At 36.3% G+C, this 22,800-nt stretch overlaps 3 protein-coding genes across 7 annotated transcripts in view; 2 read left to right on the top strand and 1 right to left on the bottom strand.

Moving 5' to 3' along the window:
* trappc8 (trafficking protein particle complex subunit 8) overlaps positions 1-10,663 on the bottom strand; it is a 71,021-nt gene extending 60,358 nt beyond the window's left edge. The window contains exons 1-3 of one of the 3 annotated variants that reach the window (XM_084432509.1): positions 10,337-10,663; positions 5,142-5,336; positions 2,982-3,065 (exon numbers count right to left, since the gene is read on the bottom strand). In XM_084432509.1, the coding sequence (XP_084288635.1) occupies positions 2,982-3,065; positions 5,142-5,336; positions 10,337-10,493 (436 nt within the window). In that variant the 5' untranslated portion in view covers positions 10,494-10,663. The remainder of the gene's footprint in view (positions 1-2,981; positions 3,066-5,141; positions 5,337-10,336) is intronic. The other 2 variants (XM_084432510.1, XM_084432511.1) reach the window with 2 other exon arrangements.
* The window catches only part of mep1ba (meprin A subunit beta a), a 507,054-nt gene extending 484,326 nt beyond the window's left edge, over positions 1-22,728 (top strand). The window contains exons 1-14 of one of the 3 annotated variants that reach the window (XM_084432518.1): positions 15,224-15,372; positions 15,553-15,571; positions 15,660-15,719; positions 15,804-15,847; positions 16,866-16,944; positions 17,098-17,215; positions 17,689-17,867; positions 18,004-18,222; positions 18,393-18,545; positions 19,836-20,051; positions 20,956-21,423; positions 22,011-22,196; positions 22,292-22,519; positions 22,614-22,728. In XM_084432518.1, the coding sequence (XP_084288644.1) occupies positions 15,316-15,372; positions 15,553-15,571; positions 15,660-15,719; positions 15,804-15,847; positions 16,866-16,944; positions 17,098-17,215; positions 17,689-17,867; positions 18,004-18,222; positions 18,393-18,545; positions 19,836-20,051; positions 20,956-21,423; positions 22,011-22,196; positions 22,292-22,519; positions 22,614-22,615 (2,028 nt within the window). In that variant the 5' untranslated portion in view covers positions 15,224-15,315 and the 3' untranslated portion in view covers positions 22,616-22,728. Of the gene's footprint in view, positions 1-15,223; positions 15,373-15,552; positions 15,572-15,659; positions 15,720-15,803; positions 15,848-16,264; positions 16,390-16,865; positions 16,945-17,097; positions 17,216-17,688; positions 17,868-18,003; positions 18,223-18,392; positions 18,546-19,835; positions 20,052-20,955; positions 21,424-22,010; positions 22,197-22,291; positions 22,520-22,613 lie in introns of those variants that run through there. The other 2 variants (XM_084432519.1, XM_084432520.1) reach the window with 2 other exon arrangements.
* rnf125 (ring finger protein 125, E3 ubiquitin protein ligase) lies at positions 11,770-15,102 on the top strand. The gene is made up of 8 exons (XM_084432528.1): positions 11,770-11,942; positions 12,469-12,556; positions 12,648-12,736; positions 12,816-13,172; positions 13,247-13,297; positions 13,912-14,020; positions 14,246-14,353; positions 14,460-15,102. Exons 1-8 carry the CDS (start codon positions 11,779-11,781, stop codon positions 14,526-14,528), a joined length of 1,035 nt encoding a protein of 344 aa, XP_084288654.1. The 5' UTR covers positions 11,770-11,778; the 3' UTR covers positions 14,529-15,102.
* Positions 22,729-22,800: the final 72 nt, after the last annotated feature.

Raw genomic sequence — 22,800 nt, 5'->3', positions numbered from 1 at the left:
TACTGTGTAAACTGTTAAATTATGGCCTGGACAATTAAACATTTAGCTGAACTTTAGCTGTGGTTAAATGCATTTTTGCATAATGAACATTTTAATTTGTTTTCAAACTATAATTAGCACACCCCCTACAGTAATGCTGTGTATCCCATTGAAGCCCCCCTGCTAAGAAGACATTGTGTTAATGTAACGATAAAGGCTAATCATAATTAAAAATATTATAACTAATTTCCATAAATAATAATATAAATTTAAAATATAAAATGTGTCTCATGAACATAACATTAAACAAGTCTATTATATAAGCTTTTTACTAGGTTCAGAAAAACCACAAGGCATTTTTGAAAATGTGTTTTGCATATTCTAAATCCAAAAGTTTAAATAATATTCAGCTAACTTTTTACTTGTCTGAGAGCATTAGTGTATTGATAGAATGTAAAAATATATGTAATGTGTACAGAAAGTATATATATATGGTAACCTTGCCATATACAATGAACATCTGTAAATGTTTTAATATTATATGAAATTTCACTGTAAAATACTGTAAAATTTGTTTTTTGAAAGTAAAAAATATAAATTAACATACAAACCCAAATCCAGAAATGTTGTGACATTTTGTAAAATGCAATAAAATCAAGAATCTGTGATTGTTAATTCTCTTTAACCTTTATTTAACTGACAAAAGTACAAAGAAAAGATTTTCAAAGTGTTCACTCACAGCAGCTCAGAGATCCACTCGTTGATGATCACACGTTGTCCTGATTGGTTACAAGGTAGTTTGTGACATCAGAAACACCAGCAATTTCAAACCGCGTTTTTGAGACTGTCTTTAGCCCTATTCGGACGGTAATTGTTTCTCACGTGGACGTCTGTAAAAATAAATTTGCATGGCACCTCAGTGATAAAACTCATGCATTCGAATGGTGATTTATTCACGGTGAAGGAGCGAGTTTTGTGATCCTATGAACCCGGGAGCGCGCTGCTTATGTGGTCAGTCGCATGATTGTCTGCAGTAAATAAAATGTCATATGCTTGGAACAATACGAATAAATTCATATTTAATTTAATAATAGGAAAATAGCCTAATGTCCTATTTATTGTTTGATTATTTAAATCTCCTGTTTAAAAATAGGAAGATATACGCACTAGTTAAAATGATTGTCTGTATTGTATCTTATCTCAAAACGTGAATTTATCTCATTTTAAAAATGTGAAAATTAGCGGAAACAAGTTAATACAGTCTCTTATTTACATGAGGTAAACACAAAGCTTATTTTATAGCCATAATAACAGCCCATTTCAAATGTTAGCATGCTTTTCTTCTCTTTCTCTTTTGAGTGGTGATGAAATATTGTTCTTGTAAATATTTTCCAGCATTTCAGTTACAAGTGTAGGCTAGATCTTTAAAATGCATACAAATTAGTTGCGAAGCGCAACAGTTATTGAACAGTGAATTTTTAATTGATCTCTTGTAAACTCAGAGATGTGGATTCGGACGCCAATTCAATTTCCACACGACCTTGGTATTAAAAAAACAACAACAAAAAAAAACAGAAGGTAATTCGGCCGGAGATTTTCATGCGAGTGGTGGGAGAAAAACACTGACATTCTGGATTCGTACAGCAATAAAAATCACAGACTAGCCCCTGTAAATGATGAAAATACCTTACGACCCCATGAGAAAAAAAAAACCGACCGAATAGGGCTTTTGGTTCACTGCAGTTTCAAGGAGAAAATACTCAGCAATGGTGTTGACTTGTGAATTTACACATTTGTCTTAAAGCATATTAAAAAAATCACATGGACATATAAACAACATTAAAACCTTGATTTCCACCACAGGGGGACTTTAAATAAAGGTTAAAGAGAATTAACTAAATCACAGATCCTTGATTTTATTGCATTTTACAAAGTCACAACTTTTCTGTATTTGGAGTTGGAAAACAAAACAAAAAAAACTGTAAAAGGGCATTCCCAGAAGTCTTTGAAAGACTCACAATATATGATTACATTTTATATAAATACTTTATAGGTTCTTCTCCTTTTTAGTATCAGTAATGTACAATAGGGTGTTTAGCGCTACATTTTCTGTTATTCAGTTAATGATTATTGCATTATTTTAGTGCCGAGTGTTTCCCAGATTGTGTCTTTGTGTGCATGACCCTGTGAAAGTCTATTTATGAGTATTGGCCAAGTTTAATGCACAAGCCACTTACAATGAACAATGATTCATCATGCTTACCACCTGTTCATATTATTATTGTGGTACATCAGTACACTTTAAGGTAAAAATCTGATTTTGGTACGCATCAAGTTGACTGGTTTATTAATATCCTTTAATGAAATATACGGTCATAAGTTGTTTAATATGCAGGCATCAATATGCCATCCTGTAATACCTGAAACATTGTCATTTCCAGCAACCACAGCTGCCAGTATTTCACAGTAAATTGAACAGGATATTTCTTACAGTGTACAACAAGAAAGAAACCAATATTTCACATAAAATCAAACTGATTTGTAAAAAGTGCATGTAAAGTCAATCTCTACTTCACAGCAACAGGAACAGTGGATCTACAGAGAGGAGGAGACACTAGACTAGAAAGCGAGACGGATAAAATGACTCATTGAGCTGAAAACCTTACAAAACGAACTGAACCAAAAAAAAAAGAACAATCGTTAAATATTGTCCGACTCTCAACTGGAACACAAACTGATTGGATATAATGAAGAAATCGCTAAACCATTAAATTACAGTTTCACCACAATGAGTCATTTTCCTTGGATCTATCTCAAACACACACAAGAAGCTATAGGACCACCACCAACATCCTGAGAAAAAGGAGGAAGCTGGATTGGAAAGAGGAAAGGAGATTTAGCGGCAGGTGTGCTACGGAGCGAGCTAGGCCAGGAAATGATTTGGAGAAGGCGTCTGAGGAAAGCCCTCTCACGCACTCCCAGCACGGGAAGGACGGGAATACCTGTGTAGTACTTGGACGAGCTCAGTTGGGTGAGTGTTTCTTTCCAGTCAGAGTACCAGGGAACGCTCGCTTTGACCGTGCGGTCTGAGAGGAGAAGAGACAGGCAGTCTGATTAAAGCTCACTGACAGGAACCACAAAAGCCTAACGCATCCAAAACCAAAAACACAAGACACAGCCAGTAATGTGCATTCATCTACGCTCATTCAGTTAAAAGGAGGATGCGGGCTGGCGTAGTTTGGCGTGTTAGTGTCAGGGCAGGGATTTGTCGGGGCTTTAGGCCCACCTAAGTGATTGGTGTAGCAGAGGGGCTACGTGGGGGGGGGGGCTCTACTGGCAGCCAATGATCTGAGAGGGAACCAAACACATCACACTCATTGTTTAAAGGGTTAACAGCACAGCACACATGTGTCTGAGACCTGGCATACACACACTGAAGGAAAGCATGTGTATGACGGTAAGAGCTCTTACCAAGAATTCGTCCACAAGAGAAGTGTTTGGGGGGGGGGGGAGAAAATGTGAAAAACAAGATCAGAAACGATAAATCATAAATGTGTAATGCAAACCAAACCCTTTAATTTCATGGACAATTATGACATTGGATTCTCACTCGCAGGCTCTGCTGCCCTCATCAGGTGCTGATATGAGAGACTACTATGAAACGAGTTTCATAAAATAAAATAATAATAATAAAAATGCACATACTATACATATTCCTCTCCTCAAATGTTTACATATCCTCTGCAGATTTAGAGAAGTCTTAACATTTAGCCATTATCAAAATTCATAAATGTCTGTAAAAAAAAAACAATAAATCAGGATAAATGTGCAAAACATGTTAGTTACATTAGGGGGAAAACATGCTGAACAGACATAGATAAAACAGTATGGTATTTATTTATTTTTAAAGCCCTTTCACTACAGTGTTCATGACTATTTAAATAGTATAAAATTTGTATACTATAAAATCTAAATTTAACATTTCTGATGTCTACCATTACTTTGACAAGCAATGTTGCTGCTAGACGATATTGAAAATGTCACATTTACTGTCAAATTAGTCATGCTGATGTTACAAATGAAAAATAGGCAGTTAGATTGCACTTACACTAAGTGAAAACAGCATATTTCCTTAGCGATATGCTATTTACACCAAGTGAAAATAGCGATAGATTCTATTAACACTACGTAAAAATAGCAATATTTTCAATGCAAAAGGTGTAAATAGTAGTTAGATGCTATTTATACTTAGAAATAGTGGTAGATACTATTTGCACCTCAGTGTTGTTGTACATTAAATGGTATGCAATAAAAACGTGTAAATGACTATATTTATTAAAATGATAAAATGAATGCCACCTTATTAGGACAATAAAACCCTCCCTACACCTACCCCTAACCAATAAACACTATTATTAAACACGTTAAGACATTTTATTTCCACTTTTCGAATATTTTCTTCATTTCTATTGGAAATAAATGTCTTTCCGATCTGATATGTGATGGGAAAAGAGAGTAGAGCGAGTTCGAACTGGGGACATTTTGCGCCAAAACTTTCTACCACGCGCCTTATCCCTACACTATTGCTGCTGTAAACAATCCAGCGTCTTATGTATTTTTGTCTGTCCCAACCAAACGTCAGCCTCTGCCAACAAATAATTTTGTTTAATTATTTTGAAAAGTGTAAATGAAGCGGAAAACAAAATCACTTAATTTGACCTCAGACCTTACATGCGTTTGTTTTCTCCATGACATTAAGCAGGCTATTTCAAATGGATCACTGAAATGAGGCCTTTTTTCTTCTGAGATCTTCTTAATTTTTTAGTTTAACATTATGGTAATTAGTCAAGACATCCCTATTTTCCATAAAGAACGTGTATATTGTGATATACACTGTTATCAACAAAAATGAAGCATACTGAGATATAAATGCTTGCTTATTTTGCCCAGATTAATTTATGGCTACTGAAAAATGCAACAAATAGCCACATATAGATTCTGCAAGAACTGTAAATGTGTTGTATTAGGAAACAATCTGTCAGTTCCTGTTTCTGTTCGCTTTTGGCCATTCCACTTTCCTCGTGGAAAAACGTGGCAATAACATAATCAGGTCCTCAACGGATTTCCCCACCATGAACAGAAAACTCTTCACAAGCACTTACCGCTGATGTTGAGGTCGTAGTCTCCAGCCGAGATGACGTTGGCAGGAGAGCCTTCGGGAGGCTGGCAGACAGAAACCGCCTGGCTGAGGAGCCTCTGCAGCTCTGGGGTCTGTGGAGGACGTGTGTTGATCCCAGTCACGCTGATCCGGAGACCCTTCACCACAACCACCTGGTTGTTGGGATCACGCAGATGACCTACAGTTCAGTAACGAGGGCCAAAAAGGAAGAAGGGAGAGGAGGAGGAAGTTTGTCAGTTGAACTAGCTGATGCCAAATTTATAATAGTAGTATTGTAGCTGAAGCTTTTATCCTAGTGTCCAGCAGAACCCAAAATTGGTTGTTCCTGGACCATGAGTTCATTATCAAAAAATGTATTTTAATATATATACACATACATACATACATATATATATATAGATTACATACATATACATATATATACATATATATATATATATATATATACAGTGCAATGCATAAGTGAATACACCCATGCTAAAGTTGACTAAAAAGAGGAATAAAAAAATCATATTTTGGAAATTGAACTTAATGCCTTAATTTAAAAAAATTAGGAAAAATCCAACCTTTAAGGACACCAATTTTCTTTGTGAATGAATAATGTATCGTAAATAAATAAATGTTCTTCCTTAAAATACATGGTGCATAAGTGAGTACACCCCTATGTTAAATTCCCATAGAGGCAGGCAGATTTTTATTTTTAAGTTTTTTATTTTATTTTATTTTTTAGGATACTATGCATCCTGATAAAGTTCCCTTGGCCTTTGGAATTAAAATAGCCCCACATCATCACATAGCCTTCACCATACCTAGAGATTGGCATGATTTTATTTCAGTTAGCCTAAAAGCTAGTTTGATTTGCATTGAGAGATGATCTTATGGAAAGTACCCCATGCCAATCTCTAGGTATGGTGAAGGCTATGTGATGATGTGGGGCTATTTTAATTCCAAATGTATATATATATATATATATATATATATATATATATACAGTGCAATGCATAAGTGAATACACCCATGCTAAAGTTGACTAAAAAGAGGAATAAAAAAATCATATTTTGCACACATATATATATATATACATATATATACACATATACATATATATACATATATATACATATACACATATACACATATATATATACATATACACATATATATATACATATACACATATATATATACACATATACACATATATATACATATATATATATATATATATATATATATATATATATATATACATATACATATACATATATATATATGTATATATATGTATATATGTATATATGTGTATATGTGTATATATGTATATATGTGTATATACATGTGTGCATATATATATATATATATATATTATATATATATATATATATATATATATATATATATATTATATATATATATACTTTTTTTTCTTTTTTTTTTTCTATTGTAATATATTTCAAAATGCTATTTATTCCAGTGATGCAAAGCTGAATTTTCAGCATCATTACTCCAGTCTAATGTCACATGATCCTTCAGAAATCATTCTAATATGGTGATTTGTTCCGCAGGAATGATTTCTTCTTATCAATGTTGAAAACAGCTGTGCTGCTTAATATTTTCATATAAATACACACATACATACACAAGAAACACAATCACATGGAAAAGAATGTTGTTGATTCACATGGAACACTGAAAGACATTTTATTTATTAACATATTTATTTAAACCTTTGAGATTTTGTACAACAATATAATATAATATAATATATAAAATTACTTAATGTTAATATTGATTAATGTTTTGATTACTAATATTGCTTATATTTTCTGACTAAGGTACGGCTCTGAAAAGGTACTATATTTTTTGTAGATGCTTTTGAAATGATATTTAATAATATAAGCACTATATAAATTTAATTAATTCTTAGCAGTGGACAAACTTTGGAGAGAGTATTTAAGATTTATTATTTCCTTATTATACAGTGCATTATGGCTGCCTGTCAACTCAAATAAATGGTTGAGTTTAAGGAATGGCACAACACGGCTGGATTTCCACTAAGCTTATGACATCTGCACACCTCTAGACCTCACCTCATCCCTCTTCATCCACCCTTCCCTGTTCAAATATGTTGCCACCCCTTGATGTTCACACCCTCTTCTGAACACTTTCCAATAATGCGCCCGTGTTTTCTCACTCCACACTTCACATGATAAGCATAACATGCAGAATAAAGATGAGACTTTGCTCCTCTGCTCCCAAGGCATTCCTGAATAAATCCAATCACATTACCGAGGGACAAACACACACACAGACAGAGAGCACTGTGTTCATTTGGGTCACCCTAACTGTGTTAATATCACTTCTACGAATCCACAGCTCACTGCAACATATGAATAGAAGAAATTGTTCTTAGTGTCTGAAAGAGTTATCAGCTAAGAACAGACAACAAGTGAATCAGAGCAATAATGACTGACTATGAGCTACAACAAAACATGTGCCATATTTTCCCACAATTCCTAAATGGCCGATATTCTGCGTGTGATGTCGTAGCTCAGACAGGGATTTAAAAGCTGTTCAATGACCAGAAACTAAAAACGAATAAAATAAGAAATGGGCACAAAGTCCCTTCCAATTGTTTCAGTGTAAATGCTAGGTAACCAGCTAGTAATGCTATTTTGTTCCAATAATTTTCCATTAAATCAAAGAATTTGTTGCAGTAAACTTTCAGAATTACACCCCGTCTGCAAATCTTTTCAACGCCCATCATGGGTTCATGTCTCCAGTGTCGACAGATTCCGTAGCAAGAAGGCAATTCAGTCAATTTTGTCCTAATCGGGTTGACATTTGGAATATCTCACAAAAATATATTCTCTGCACATTTTGTTTCTAATCCCTGTGCTAATAGGAATACTTCTTGTGGTGAGAGCGACTGACATTTTTTAATGAGCAATTTAAAATGGCATCTGTTGTCAAGTGTACACCACCTTTCTTTTCTTTTTTTTTTTCTTTTTTTTTAAAATAAAGTAATAATTGTATTCTGCAAGGATGTATTAAATTGATCAAAAGTGACATTAAAGACATGTATAACATTACAAACAATTTATATTTCAAACAAATATTATTTCAAACTTTCTATTCATCAATGAATCCTGGAAAGATAAAGTATTATGGTTGTCACAAAAACTAAGCAGCACAACTGTTTTCAACATTGATAATTAGAAATGTTTCTTGAGCATCAAATCAGCGTATTTGAATGATTTCTGAAGGATCATGTGACACTGAAGACTGGAGTAATGATGCTGAAAATTCAGCTTTAGGAATAAATTACATTTCAAAAATATTTTCAAATAAAAAACAGTTCATTTAAATTTTGATCAAATAAATGCAGCCTTTAAGAGCATAAAAAAAAGCATTAAAAAATCTTCCCGACCCCAAACTTTTAAGCAGTAGCGTATATCAGTATTGCATTGCGATATAATGGCAACATTACTATCACAGACTAGTACGCTAATGCAAACAACCGCAGTCTTCATCAATTGATCCAGTTGATCTGATTGCCTGCCTCTTTAGGATTATCCCATATACTTTACTAGATATAGGCTGGTGATTAACAGCACAGGCCCAACACAGACCTTTATTTCCATGGTAATCTTACCCTCACCAACAGAGGAATTTGATCTGTGCTGTGTCTGTCTGAGTCTCTCGTCACTAAATGCTCAGATGAGCGGAAATCAGATCGGATTCCAGGTTGTGACCCTTTCCTGTCATTTGACTCAGACTCAGAGTTAGGGGTTCCCAAACTTTTTTTGTCAGCTGAACCCCTTAGATGTAAATTGTTTACTTGAAGTACCACCTGAGATTTTAAATTAGTATTTCAATAATTTAACAAAACATTCACATCTTCTGTTAGTAAGTGTTTTGACTTGATATATATATATATATATATATAATTAAATATTTTGTTTTAAATCTAATTATAAAAATGAAGATATAAATATATTACTTTAAAAAAAATTAAAAAAAATTACACTGCAATGCTACTATTTATGCCTTTAATTCTACACTTTCAAACGTTCAGATCTTTGCATTTTTGTTTTGACGAAAATACTGGTGAAATGCTGTAAACATCTGTCCACAGAAATGCTGGAAATGAAAGTGAACAGAGCACATTGCGTTTCCAAAATGCACGTTAAACTCACTGCACATGCAACAATTGTGTCGGTGAGAAGCAGCATTTACTGTGAACTGAGCTGAAAACACTGTGAGATGTAATACAGTGCTGAGCTTTACTCTAAAACATGCAGCACAACAACAGACTATATACATATTTAATCAAATTGCAGCCTTTGATTTGATAATCACTAAGTCATATCATCATGTCAGCCATATCATGACCAGTGGAGGAGCCCCAGGGACTCAAGGCGCAGAAAGCTCCAAATTTCTAAACACACACAGCATTTGCCCATAGGGCCCGGGGCCCTTCAGAATACAGTGCAAGATAGGGCCCAGAAAACTATATAACTAATGCTATCAACCAAAACATGACCTTTTCACTTAAAGAAAGAGGTCTGCCATTATGATGGACAGAGGCTGGGGAACCTCCAATGACGTCTGGCCAGGGGCCTCACCGGACAAAGATCGGGCCCTAAAACTCTAGTGAGCTGCCAACCTAGACAGCATTTTCGGGATGTCTCTCAAAACTTAGTGACCCACTTGTTTAGACAGCATTTTGGGGCGTGACTAGAAATCCAGTGAACTGTCTATCTAAACAGCATTTTAGGGCGTGTGTCTCAAACCCTACTGAGCTGCCTGCCTAGACATCATTTACAGTGTATCTCAAATCCTAGCAAGCTGCTATCCAAGAAAGCATTTTAGGCATGTCGCACAAACTCTACTGAGCTGCCTCTCAAAACATAACTAAGTTTTAATGGCACCTAGTCAGTTTTAGGCAATGTTGCATAGGCAGACAGCTCACTAGGTTTTGTGAAAGTGTAGTATGCGTATATGTATAACACACAGCCTGTGTGTGTGTGTGTGTGTGTGTGTGTGTGTGTGTGTGTGTGTGTGTGTGTGTGTGTGTGTGTGTGAGTGTGAGTGTGTATGTTTAACAGCCGTCTTCTCGAGCGATAAGCAGTTGTGATGCGTGATCCGCGGTTGTCTGCTCAGCTGGGTTCTTACCCTCGGACGTCAGGCGGCAGAAAGGCCGCAGCAGCTCGGGGAAAGTCAGGTTGTTTTTGCGGGTCACTCTCTCCGCATCCTCGCTGCACAGGACGGCCACCATCGGCACGAACGAGTCCTGGATGAACTCCTGCACTGACTGCACGCACTGAGCCATGAGCGCGGGCCTCGTCTGTTCTTCACCGAGCTCACGGGTCTGCTGTTGACTTGAAAACAAATACCTCCTTTACTGACAGCCGACGGCAGACATGTTGAAATCCACTGCTGCCTGCTGATCGATTTTGCCCAAGAAGCTTAGCGGCGGTCAGGTGATTTCACTTCCGCAATGACATAAAAGCACTACTTCTTCCATAATAAAAGCCCTGTTACCCGTGAATAACCTTTTACTTTTGGTATTTATGATAGACAAAGACAGACTGGCAGATTTGTAATACAGGGTGTTGAATAAACACAACATTTGTGTAAAAAAATGTAACATTAAAACTTAGTGAAACTCTTTTCCAACACGGAATAAAAAATAAAACCTTTACGACTTTTTGCTTGCAATTGGGAGTTTATATCTCACACAATGCTGACTTTTTTTCCTCAGAAATCCGAGTTATAAACTCGGACCGGCTAGAAATAAAGTCAGAACTGCGAGATATAAGTTCAAAATTACAAAATGTAAACTTTTGAGGCAGAAACAAACTTCAATAGTGGACATAGGCTATAAACGAACCTGAACATATAATCAATGTTGATTGTTGATACATCTTATATAATGGGTGTTAATTTGACATTGAGGATTTTGTGTTTTAGACAGACAGGTATTTACAATGTCCCAGCATTGTGAAGGTGAGTCAGCAATTGACCGGTACATATACAATCTTAAAAATAAAGTTTTTTTTTTTTTTTTTGTTTTTTTTTTGCACTGATGGTTCCATGAAGAACCTTTCACATCTATTGAATCTTTCCATTTCCCAAAAGGTTATTTATATTGGAAACCAATTATTTAGATTATTAATCTCTAGAACCAAAAATGCTTCTTTTATGGAATCACTGTGGGTGGGGGAAATCCTTTTGGAACCTTTATTTTTAGAGTGTACCAGCACTGTCAGTATAAGACGTGGCGGAGGAATTAAGTCATATTGGATAAAAGTGCCTGTTAAATGGCATAATTAAAAAAAAAAATGCATGTCCAGTATTATGTAAATTCATGTACCAACAAAACTCACATCTCCTATCAATTTATCAGTCTGTTGCTTTCATACAAAAATGTTCATTAACTATAGACAGATTTTGAATTGCATAAAAAGCTTAAAAGATAGGCCTATACACATTTATTTCACAGTCTCTGAGTCACGTCGCTTTATTTAGAAGATGGGTTCCAGGTAAAGGCGGTCTCATATATATCACCAAGAAAAAAGAAAGTAAGCTGACATTACAGAATACACTCCCTCTTTATGGCAATAAGGAAGTTGACTCTACTTAAGAAATTGCAATCTGAAAGTGAAGACAGCCAGCAGACAGCTGACAATATGGACATGTCAGCTTCAGAGGAAGAGTGTCCTGTGTGCAGAGGGAAAATAAGTAATCCTTCTCAACCTTCACCATGCTGTGGAAAGGTGTAAGTGTGGATTTATATTTCAAATATATAGTGATTTTGGTGCCTTCATATGTGTACACTTCAAACAGACAAACTTAGATCAATCTTGTAAGTTTTTAAGACATATTGAACATAACTTAACATGCTAAATATTTTGTAATTTTATACAGAAATGTCTTCTATTAAAAAAATATATATATATTTGTGAAACTGATAAGTGATCGCATATGGAACTCACTGAATAAATCACGCTTTCTCCAAAAATGCCTTTGTTGGCCTATTTGGAAACAGTGTTTATGGTGGAAATTTCTGTTATTTGCTCTTTTTTCATGTGCTTTTTTCTTTTACATTGTTTCCTCCACATATAAGTATAATTTCTGATAAACAACCTGATCTATCAAAAGTGAAAGTATTTCTAAAGGGAAATTCCATCACATGACGTGTTGACTAGGTTACCTCTATTGACAGCCACTTTTATCTTCTTCCTGATGATAGTTGATTACTTTACTCTCTCTCACACACTCTTTGTCTTTCTCTGTACTTCTAGATTTTGCCAGAGATGCCTCAATCAATCTTTTCGATACAGGACTCACTGCCCATACTGCAGATGCAGTGTTTCTGCAAATAATTCATTGGTAATATAATTAAATGCCCTGTGATAAATACCAGTATTTCTGTAAGTGGAGTTCATTAAAGACTAAATGCTTAAGAATATTTTTCTTGCAGCCTCCTAGTAGAAGGCATCTTCGCCAAATCCTGCCAGGGAATTTTGATGCAATTAATTCAAGAAGACCTGCAGGCTCAAACATACAGACGTATGTCTCAGACAAATTTCAACATTTAGTGCCTTTTCTGTCAAACTCGAAATAATTTACCATGCTTTTAAACCAACAGTCTCATCAGCCGACTTCGAGATACACAGGCACAACACACAAACGCTGCCGCTCAAGTCAGTCTGCCCAATCAGGCTACCCTGGCACCTGCCCCACAAAACCAAGCCCGTCCTCTTTTAATTCCTGCCACACGGCCCGTTCCAACGCCACGGATTCGAGTTCAACCTGCAAATGTAGCAGCCTTTAATGCTACCCCAGGGGGTCTTTTCCAAGCCGCCCAAAGACCTGCCCCAGCTCCACTACTGCCAAACCCCGTCCCACAGCTGCCAAACCCCAACCCACTGCTGCCAAACCCCGTCCTACAGCTGCCAAACCCTGCACCGCCCCGGCAAGATTTGCAGGCGATGCTTGATGATTGGTAAGTCACATCAAGAGGATAATCGTTTGATTGACTTATATGCTTGGCTAACTCATATTTTGTTTCATTCACAGGCCATGGCAAACGGAGATCACTCTAATGGAAAATAATCTTCGACCTCAAGGGTGAGGACATCTGTATATCCACTTCCACCCACTTTTCATAAACACACTGCACTGCCAAAAGCATGTGGAAAACCCCTTCCAATGAAACCCTTTGACTATTCCAGTAATTCAACAAATCCTACAGCATACAATGACATTCTAGAGCAGGGGTTTTCTTTTAGATGCCAAATATGTTTATTGCCAAAAAATGTGTTTATTTCTACTCATAATAGTACTATATATTAATTAATTAATTTTATTTTTTAATATTCAGCTTATTTTGATCTAATGTCATAACTTAATCTAATTGTATTTATTTATTAAAATCAAATCTGTGTATATCTCACCCCAATGCGCACGATTTTGCTGTACCTCTTGTTAAGTTGGTGTTCATATTATAGAAAAAATGTCTGATTTTTCTTGTCTGCCTATATATATATATATATATATATATATAGGCCTATTTACACACACACACACACACACACACACACACACACACACACATATATCACAATTACATAATACATAAAGTCTGCTAAATTTATTTTTTAGCAGACTTGAGGCATTATGCTATAAAAAAAAGTAAGTTCTGTTTCTCTGAAGATGTCTCTCTCTCTCTCTCTCTCTCTCAGTTTAACTGTGAGGACATTTGTGTGTCCATACTGCCAGGATAATGGACTGGATGAACTCGATCTACGCGATCACTGCAATGACCGTCATGCCAATGACAGCAGACGTGTGGTCAGTCAGGGTTCATAGAGTGATACTAATATCCAATGTGTTGAATTAAACTTGCAGCGCATTCATTTGAAACATTAACTAGTTCCTTTAAATCATATTTATCTCCGCATTCTAATTTGAGAAAGTATTTTAACTACGCCCGGCCTTCAGTTTAAAATGACTCAGCAGTGCTGACTGCTGCTTACATACTCAAGATTGTTGTGTGTCCTCTCTGGCGCCCTCTAGGTGTGTCCAGTGTGTGTGGTGACACCTCACGGTGATCCACAGTACTACAGCCGTGACTTCGTAGGCCACCTCAACCTGCGCCACTGCTACTACATGGACGATATAACTGTAAGTCATATACACGTACACAAATCAAATAACTTTTCCCCAATAAATATATATTTACACACACTGTCAGTGTTTAACTGTAATCCTTTATTTCACTGATCCGCAGAACCTGCAGCAAACCGATGAGATGAACCTTCAGTGTGCAATTCTAGCATCATATATGAAAAACATTTAGAGCTCATTTTCTGAAACATAACATGAACGCTGTTCTCTGGGTTTTTTTTTCTTCTTTTCTGGACAGCATCTAAAATAAGTTTGTATACAAGTTTATGGCATAATCGTGAACAACAGTTGAGAAGCGAAAGATAAGTTGAAGATGTGATATTGAACTATTTACCAATAGGCTGTGGTTAGACATTTTTATTGAACTGCTATTAAAGCAACAAAAAAATGTTGATTATCTGATTAAGATGTATTTTAAGCTGTGTTGTGTTTTCATATGACACAATTTCATCATATAAATTGAAGTTCTTTTCACATTTTCTTTCTATACGATAGGCTATTGATCATGCTTTTAACCAGATTTATCAGCTGAAAACATTTTGCACAGTTTAGCTGTTCTTGCACTTTCTTTTTAGATAAGATATATCGTTTTTGTAGGATTTAGGATGTATCTGTGGAATCATGTTTGAATGAATTATTTGAATGACTTCAGGGTCTGCATCCCACACACTGTGAATATATATTTGTGAAATAAAAGTTTCTACTGTGAAACAACATTCTGTGGAAATGTTTTCAGTGCAGACTTCAGGAAGTGTGCGTTTATAATTTATACAGTGTGCAATTAAACCTCAAACTCTTACTTTTATCAAGTAATAATATCATGGTGACCATCATAAAGCATATCCTATCAGCTGCAGGCTCTTATCATTGCAGACTAAGCTCTTAAGAACTATAAATTGGTTCATACACATATATACACTGATATTTTGAAGAGAATAACTCAAGAGTAAAGCGATCTCATGGCATCTCTCCATACATTTCTCATTCTATTCTTATGTAGCGCGGTCCTGGGTTTGGTGAGTCCAGAATTCAGTACTTTCAGTGTCGGGGTCTGTCATAGAAAACCACAATTTTGTGATCATATAATACATGTTAAACAAAAGTTGTATTTCATACAATATCAAGGCTTGCACTGTCATTATTTGTTGATGTAAATGCGCACCTTTGACACTTTCCTCAAATGTTTTCTTTCAAAGCCAACATCTTCACTGTCAGGTGAGTCATTATAATCACATTCTTTCAAAATAACATTTGATTTGAAAGGATTTTATATTCTCTGGATTTTGACTTTTCTTTTTTGTAGGCAAAACAGAGATTGATGTAGATAATGGAAAAGACCAGGATTTATTTGAAATAAATGAAGGTTTGTGGAAACATTAATATGCGTCTTAAATCTGTAGCATTATTTCGATTATACTTTTGCAGTAACCGCTGTGTTGTTCAACAGAGGCAGGACTTCACCTGGTGGAAGGAGACATTCTGATAGAGAAGGTCAGTGTTTTAGAAAACAGGTTCTCATGGTACTTTCCATGAACAGGGTACAAAATAGGACCAGAATTGAACATTTAAAGTCACATTTTATTAACTATTCATTTTTTGTGAGATCTGTAACTAAAATGTAGGACGTGTACTTACAGTTTGTGTGATTAACAAAGAATTAACAAACTTAAAAATTATTTTTCAAATAATTACAAAAAAACTTTTAGATGCTTATCTGAAATGACGGGTCTACAAGATGAGGATCCATCTGCAGTTTTATTAAAAACCAGAGTTATAAAGTTGCAGTCTACAATGACAGCGATAGAAACCAACAGTAGTCCGGTTTGGCATGCAGCAAATGTACAGAGTCCAAATAGCAGGCAAGGGTCAAGGCAAGAATCAAATACGAGTGACAGTCCAAATCAAATCAAACACGGGTATAACAATACACAATGAATACATGCTCAGAAAAGATCACCGAGGCAAATCAAGACTTCGCAAAGTGTATGCGGTTGTGATCTGCTTAAGAAGAGTGTGTGTGTGATGAAATGCAGGTGAGAGTGCAATCAGTTCCAGGAATGAAGGCATATGGGAAATTAAGTCCACATGAGAAAGTCAATATTCGGGTGCGAAGGACAATAACAATAACATTCAGAAAATGTCAAACTAAATACATATTATATGAGCTGTTTTCTATGAGGTTTGTAACTAATATCTAGGACATCTTAAAAAATATTGCTTTTAAATTGTCAAGCAATAAACATGACAAAACATCAAAATTACAAAATAAAATAATTTTAGGAGATGATTAACCTTCAGAAAATGCTTAAACCTCAGGATGTCAAACTCAATATTATTTGAGCTGTTTTGTTGTTATTCATTTTCTATAAGGTTTGTAAATAAAATATGGATGTGTGAATAAAGTTTTCATTATTTTTCAAGCAATAAATAAAATAAAAGGTAACTTGCAAAATTAAATAACAGGGATGTGTAAATGAAGCTAAATCCATGTTTGGTTTGTGTTTAACAGGGAGAAGGCAGAAACACTATTCTGGGTGAACAGTATCGCTGGCCAACCACTGTGCCGTACTTCCTAGACAGCAGCCTTGGTAGATGAATCTATAAAATTATTGATTCAGTTTAATTATTGCTTTGATCTTTATCTGACATACTCATTCTAACTTAATCTTTTATAATCTCTCGCTCACTGTCTTTCTCTCTTTTACATGCTCTTTCACTCATTCCTATGTAATTTTCAACAGAGATCAATGCCAAAGGCGTGACACTGAAAGCATTTGAGCAATACAGACTCAAGACCTGTATTGACTTCAAACCCTGGGGTGGAGAGCCAAACTACATTTCTGTGTTTAAAGGCAGCGGGTGAGGAAACTTCAAACATTATACTCAATAATCAAGTCTATCCACATTCATATTAATGGATGTAACATTGTGCTCTCTCATTTTTTTTTATACAAAAACATAAAGTCCTACCCTTTATATACATAAGTAACAATATAAAAGTATTACATAATATTTGGAAACACTTTATTTTGATGGTCCACTTTAGACATTCTACTAAGTACATTTGCAACAAAAAGTAGCATATATTAAGCAAACAGTCACTAATACTAAAGATGGGTAGTTGACATGTACTTGCAAATTAATGAGAGTTAGTTGACGTAGTTGCAAAGGCAGGCCTAAATAGTAAAATGTCTAAAGTCGACCTTCGAAATAAAGTGTGTCCTAATATTTTATGGCAGTAATAGCAACAGTACGAGGGACTTTTTCTTTCCCCCTTGCACTGACTGAATCCGAAGGGGTGTTTATTTATTCAGGATTTTTCTCTGTTCCAGATGTTACTCGAAGGTGGGGAATCGACAGATGGGGAAACAGGAGTTGTCAATTGGTGCAAACTGTGACAGTTTAGGAACAGTGGAGCATGAGTTTCTGCATGCGTTGGGTTTGTGGCACGAGCAATCCAGAACTGACAGAGACGACTACGTCACCATAGTGTGGGACCAGATTCAAGAGGGTATTAACTAAATTCATAAACATGTTTCATGCCATCGAATAATATCTCTTTTTAGTGATATTCTATCATGCCAAACTCTTTACTTTATATATTCTATTATTACATGCAACTGTTTCCTGGTTTAATTCTCACTTAGGTAAAGAGCACAACTTCAATTTATATGATGAAACGGTCTCAAGCTCTCTCGGTGTGCCCTATGATTACTCTTCGGTCATGCACTACAGTAAGACGTCCTTCAACAAAGGCCAAGAGCCAACCATCGTTACCAAGATACCAGAATTCTTGGATGTAATTGGTCAACGCATGGAGTTCAGTGACAGTGACCTGCTCAAGCTAAACAGGCTATACAATTGTAGTAAGTTTATGATTACAGACTGGTTGACCTTGACTGGTTACATAATCCTCCATTATTTTTTATAAATATAATTAAATTAGTCTGACTGGTAAGATAAAGACTACTTGCTCACCTAATACTCGGCTTCTCTCACTCATCTCCTTCTAAAATATCTTTCAAAATTCTTCCAGCTACAACCTCAACTTTTCTAGACTCTTGCCACTTTGAGGAACCGAACATCTGTGGTATGATCCAGGGAGATGATGGAAATGCCAAGTGGGCTCGTGTACAAACTGTAGAGGGCGGTCCAAAGACGGACTACACCACTCTGGGTCAATGTCAAGGTATGAACACCCCTAAACACAAAAGCAGGATTCAACTCAACAATGTTTTGCATTGAACTGTTGGTGACAAAACTTCATAAGTGAGCTAACAGAGTTATCGTGCAGCCCTGCCCATTGTGAAATCTCATTGGTCCAAAATCCCCATAACATAACCTCAAATTATTATTATTAATATTTTCTGATTGGTTGTGATTAGCTGCGTCCAAAATCGCATAATGTCTAGTTGGAACTAGTTTTCTAAGTTTCTAGTTGAAACTTACTTGGCGATCAGTTACAGGTACGTCGCTTCACTGCTATTCATAAATCCTCTCCTGTGGCCTCATGGGATAGTAAAGTGTTCATCACATGCACACTTCGTTGGAAGTAGTAAGTCATCCGGTATAGCCTACTTTTTACCTAATGTTTTATAAATTTTATAAATATGGGCATAATAGTCTTTTCGCATACTGTTCTTCCAGTAACATTAATAGAATGTTTGTTCAAAGTTAACTCGTCCGTAATGTTCTCAAAACGTTTAAATGTTACTATCCGTTTCAGAGAACATTCAAAAGTTTCCTATAATGTTTGCAAAATTATAAAATGGAATGTTCCCTTAACGTTCACATTTTTGTTCAAAACGTAAAACGTTGTTACAACATTTAAAACCTGGATTTTGAATTTTGAATGTTCAGGGAAGATTCAGAAATAACGTTTTCATTACTTAATGGGAATGTTAGCACACAAAAAAAACTCACATAGCAAATATTTGTGCAAAATTTACATAAAAAGGAAAATGACTTATTTGCATCTTTTTTTAAGCTAATTTAACACAAAGTATAGTGTTAAGAATGTACATTATTGTAAGATTTTTTAAAAATATTTCTGATGTTAACTATCTGATTAACGATGCGTGAAAATCATTGTTATATCATAGTCACTTATATCATAGTTAGGCCAAAGATTATCCTAAATGGGACGGTATCACGTGGAAAACATATTTGTTTTATTAATGTTGTCTGTTCACTGGTTTACCACCACTGTGTAAAAAGTTTCATAATTCAAAGTCCATAATCCTGCATTGATTACTCTTTTATGATATTATTATGGTGGCACTTTGGTCTTCATGATAAACATTTTACCGACACAATAAGGAAATCTCATTCTTTGACCTTCTCTAGACTCTTCTTGTCAAGGGTTGCTATATGACATGCAACATTTTCTTTAAACTCCATTATAAGGTTCAAAGAGGTGTGAAAAAGTGACAAGACTGGCTTAGTAGCTTATTATCTGATAAAATGTTTACTTTTACAGGGGTTGGGTTCTTCATGCATTTCAGCACAGCCACAGGTACCCAAGGAAACAAGGCTTACCTGGAAAGTCGCCTCTTTTATCCCAAAAGACGCTCCCAATGCCTGCAGTTCTATCATTACAGCAGTGGGGGCGCCGATGACCAGCTAAACATCTGGGTGCGCGAATACACCGCTGAAAATCCCAAAGGAAACCTGAGACTCATTAAGAAGATCAGTGGTAATAAATCCAATTATTTAAAACCCCAAATCAATAATTATTTACTGTGAAAGGTGGGGTCACATGTACCGTTGCTCAGCGAAAATTCGCAGACAAAATCTAGTCGTTCCAATAGGAATCAGCTTGATTGGGAATTTCGTGTGAGAGCAAAAAAGTTCCCCATGCATGCAGATTTCACTTGTGTTAAAGTTAGCCATGTAAATTCAACATCTTGACCAACAGAAAGCTGCTTGGTTTGAAAGTGACTTCTGTGTGAGCTGCTTTATAGCAGAACCAGATTTTACCAAGTACGACATGTTCCTGGATCAACATTCCAATCAACTGATCAGATTTGAAGGACAAGTTTACAGTTTATGTCAAGTTTAGGGTTAAAACCAGGGTTAGGTGCCTCTCAATCAGTGTTATTCACCTATCATTTCCCTCTGATTTTAGGGATAACTTATACGTAAGGAATACATTTTTGAACAGGAATGTTGTTCCAGGATCAACAAAGATGTTGATCCAGGATCAACAAAGATGTTGATCCAGGATCAACAAAGATGTTGATCCAGGAACCTGTTGTACTTGGTGAAATCACGTTCTGCGCTTTTAGAACATCTCTCACTATTGACAGTGGACGTTTTTAAATTTGACTAAAGTGACCACGCCTTAAAGGTGCAGTCACTTTTCCCGTTGCGGTGAAGCAGTATCTAGTCTTTCCAATCGGGATCCACAAGTTTGGGAGTTTTGTGTGGGGGCGAAAAAGTTCCCCACAAATTTATCGCTCGTGCAAGTTGGTTACATGAATTCGACGCACTGACCAACAGAAAGCGGCTTGATTTGAAAGTGACTCCTGCGAAATTTAGTGACCACACCTTAAGGATAAATTGTTATGCTATGGGTAATGTATACTTGTGCTATTTAGGTGGACTTAAAGACTCCTGGGAACTATACCATGTGACGTTAGATGTCTCTGATAAATTCAGAGTGGTGTTTGAAGGAGTTAAAGGAAGAGATGCATCAAAGGGTGGTCTTTCTCTGGACGACATCAACCTCTCAGAGACCCAGTGTCCTCAGTTCACTTGGCGTATTCGAGATTTTACCAGTCTTCTTGCTACAACTGCTGCCGGCGCCAAAACCTACAGCCCCCGCTTCCTATCCCCAGATGGTTACTCATTTCAGATTGGTTTGTACATTAATGGCTTGACGAGTAGCCCAGATAAAATGGCAATCTACCTCCACTTGACCTCTGGACCTTATGATGACAATCTCCAATGGCCGTGTCCATGGCGACAAGCATCCATGGAGCTGATGGACCAGAATCCAGACATCCAACACCGCATGAACAACATGAGGATGATCACTACTGATCCAACCAAGACCTCCACTGACTGTAAGATATAAACAGTTAGGGAGGCATGAAAGCAGCAGATATTAGGCATTTTTATGAGCCATAAGTGCTTCTACAGATACTTGGTTCTAGATCATTTAGGCTACATTCATTCAGATATGTTTGTAAACTGCATATTCACTTCCAAACACTCTCCGTCCACACTAGCGCATCAAACATTTTCCATGAGTTTCTCACAGACTGTAAAAGAACATGGACAACGCACCTTCACACTCAAGTAGAAATTGTAGAAAAGTGAAGCAGCCAATGTCCAAATAGGGTCACTACCTGATTTCCTAATCTTAACACCTCCCCCACAACTAATCCTAAACCTACCAATACTAGGGGGGTAATAATTTGGCAGGGGTCAGAATTAGGCACAACACCGGTATAACCATGGGTATACTGTGGGTACAATAAGCAATCACATGACAAAACATTCTTCAAAAAGCTCAGTTTTCACAAGACAAAAATGCCAAAAAGTAAAGAAAAACATGCAGTTTTAAATCTATCTGGATTAATGTATACGTAGCCTTATAGAGATAAATGACAAGAAAAGACGTTTTATAAATATCTTCTCTCTTGTGTAGCCATGGGTAATGTGGAGTATTTCTGGGATGACCCACGAAAAGTAGGCAGTCGAGTCACTGACACAGACGGCAGTTCATTCTACCGGGGACCCGGTTATGGTACCAGCAGTTACATCACACATAATCGTCTGAAGAGTCGGAGCTTCATTAAAGGAGATGATGTAATTTTCCTCCTCTCACTTGAGGGTATGTGAGCAGCAAGTTTTTATTCCATTCCTGTGAAATTCCTATGAAATATGACAGAAGTTGACTTAAGTTTGAATGTGTAACTCCGTCAATAGATGTGACTAGACTTTTGGAGCCTCAGTCGAGAGAGTTTTGGAGACCGGAAATCAGAGATCAGCGATTACAGATTGAGGACTCCAATGGAAGCTCTACAACAACGGTGGCAGTTAGCATCTTTGTGGGTGCTGCCATGTTCCTTGGTCTTGTTGCGAGTGTACTGTTCTACGTGCAAAGGAGAAGACGACAGATGGAAAGAGAGATTGAGCCAGAGAGGACAGATGGTTGTAAGTGTCCATTTACCCAGTTCTCTCATTCCACACCTTATAACTGAAATATTAAATGCATCTAACTCCTATTATACTGAATTTTCTCTTACAGAACCCCAAATGTCCATTTAAAATGGACAGTGGACTAAAAAGCAGGGCCTAATGACATCATGAATGCAGAATATCATGAAGCCTCTATGGAGAAAAATAAAATTTTCCCGAATCTGCCCTTTATTACTGAGCTTGATCTATGGAATCATGACTTGCCTTTAAAATGTATAGAACTCAAAAACCTACAA

This window comes from Rutilus rutilus (genome assembly GCF_951802725.1).
Source record: "Rutilus rutilus genome assembly, chromosome: 15".
Classification (NCBI taxonomy): domain Eukaryota; kingdom Metazoa; phylum Chordata; class Actinopteri; order Cypriniformes; family Leuciscidae; genus Rutilus; species Rutilus rutilus.
This window is presented reverse-complemented; position numbering and strand designations above follow the sequence as displayed.

Excerpts from the sequence above, each read along its gene's own strand:
- rnf125 (XM_084432528.1), top strand. The coding sequence starts at position 11,779 with ATGGCAATAAGGAAGTTGACTCTACTTAAGAAATTGCAATCTGAAAGT. Across the intron at positions 12,737-12,815 it reads GCAGGCTCAAACATACAGAC|TCTCATCAGCCGACTTCGAG; the intron begins GTATGTCTCAGA and ends TTAAACCAACAG. Across the intron at positions 14,021-14,245 it reads CCAATGACAGCAGACGTGTG|GTGTGTCCAGTGTGTGTGGT; the intron begins GTCAGTCAGGGT and ends GGCGCCCTCTAG.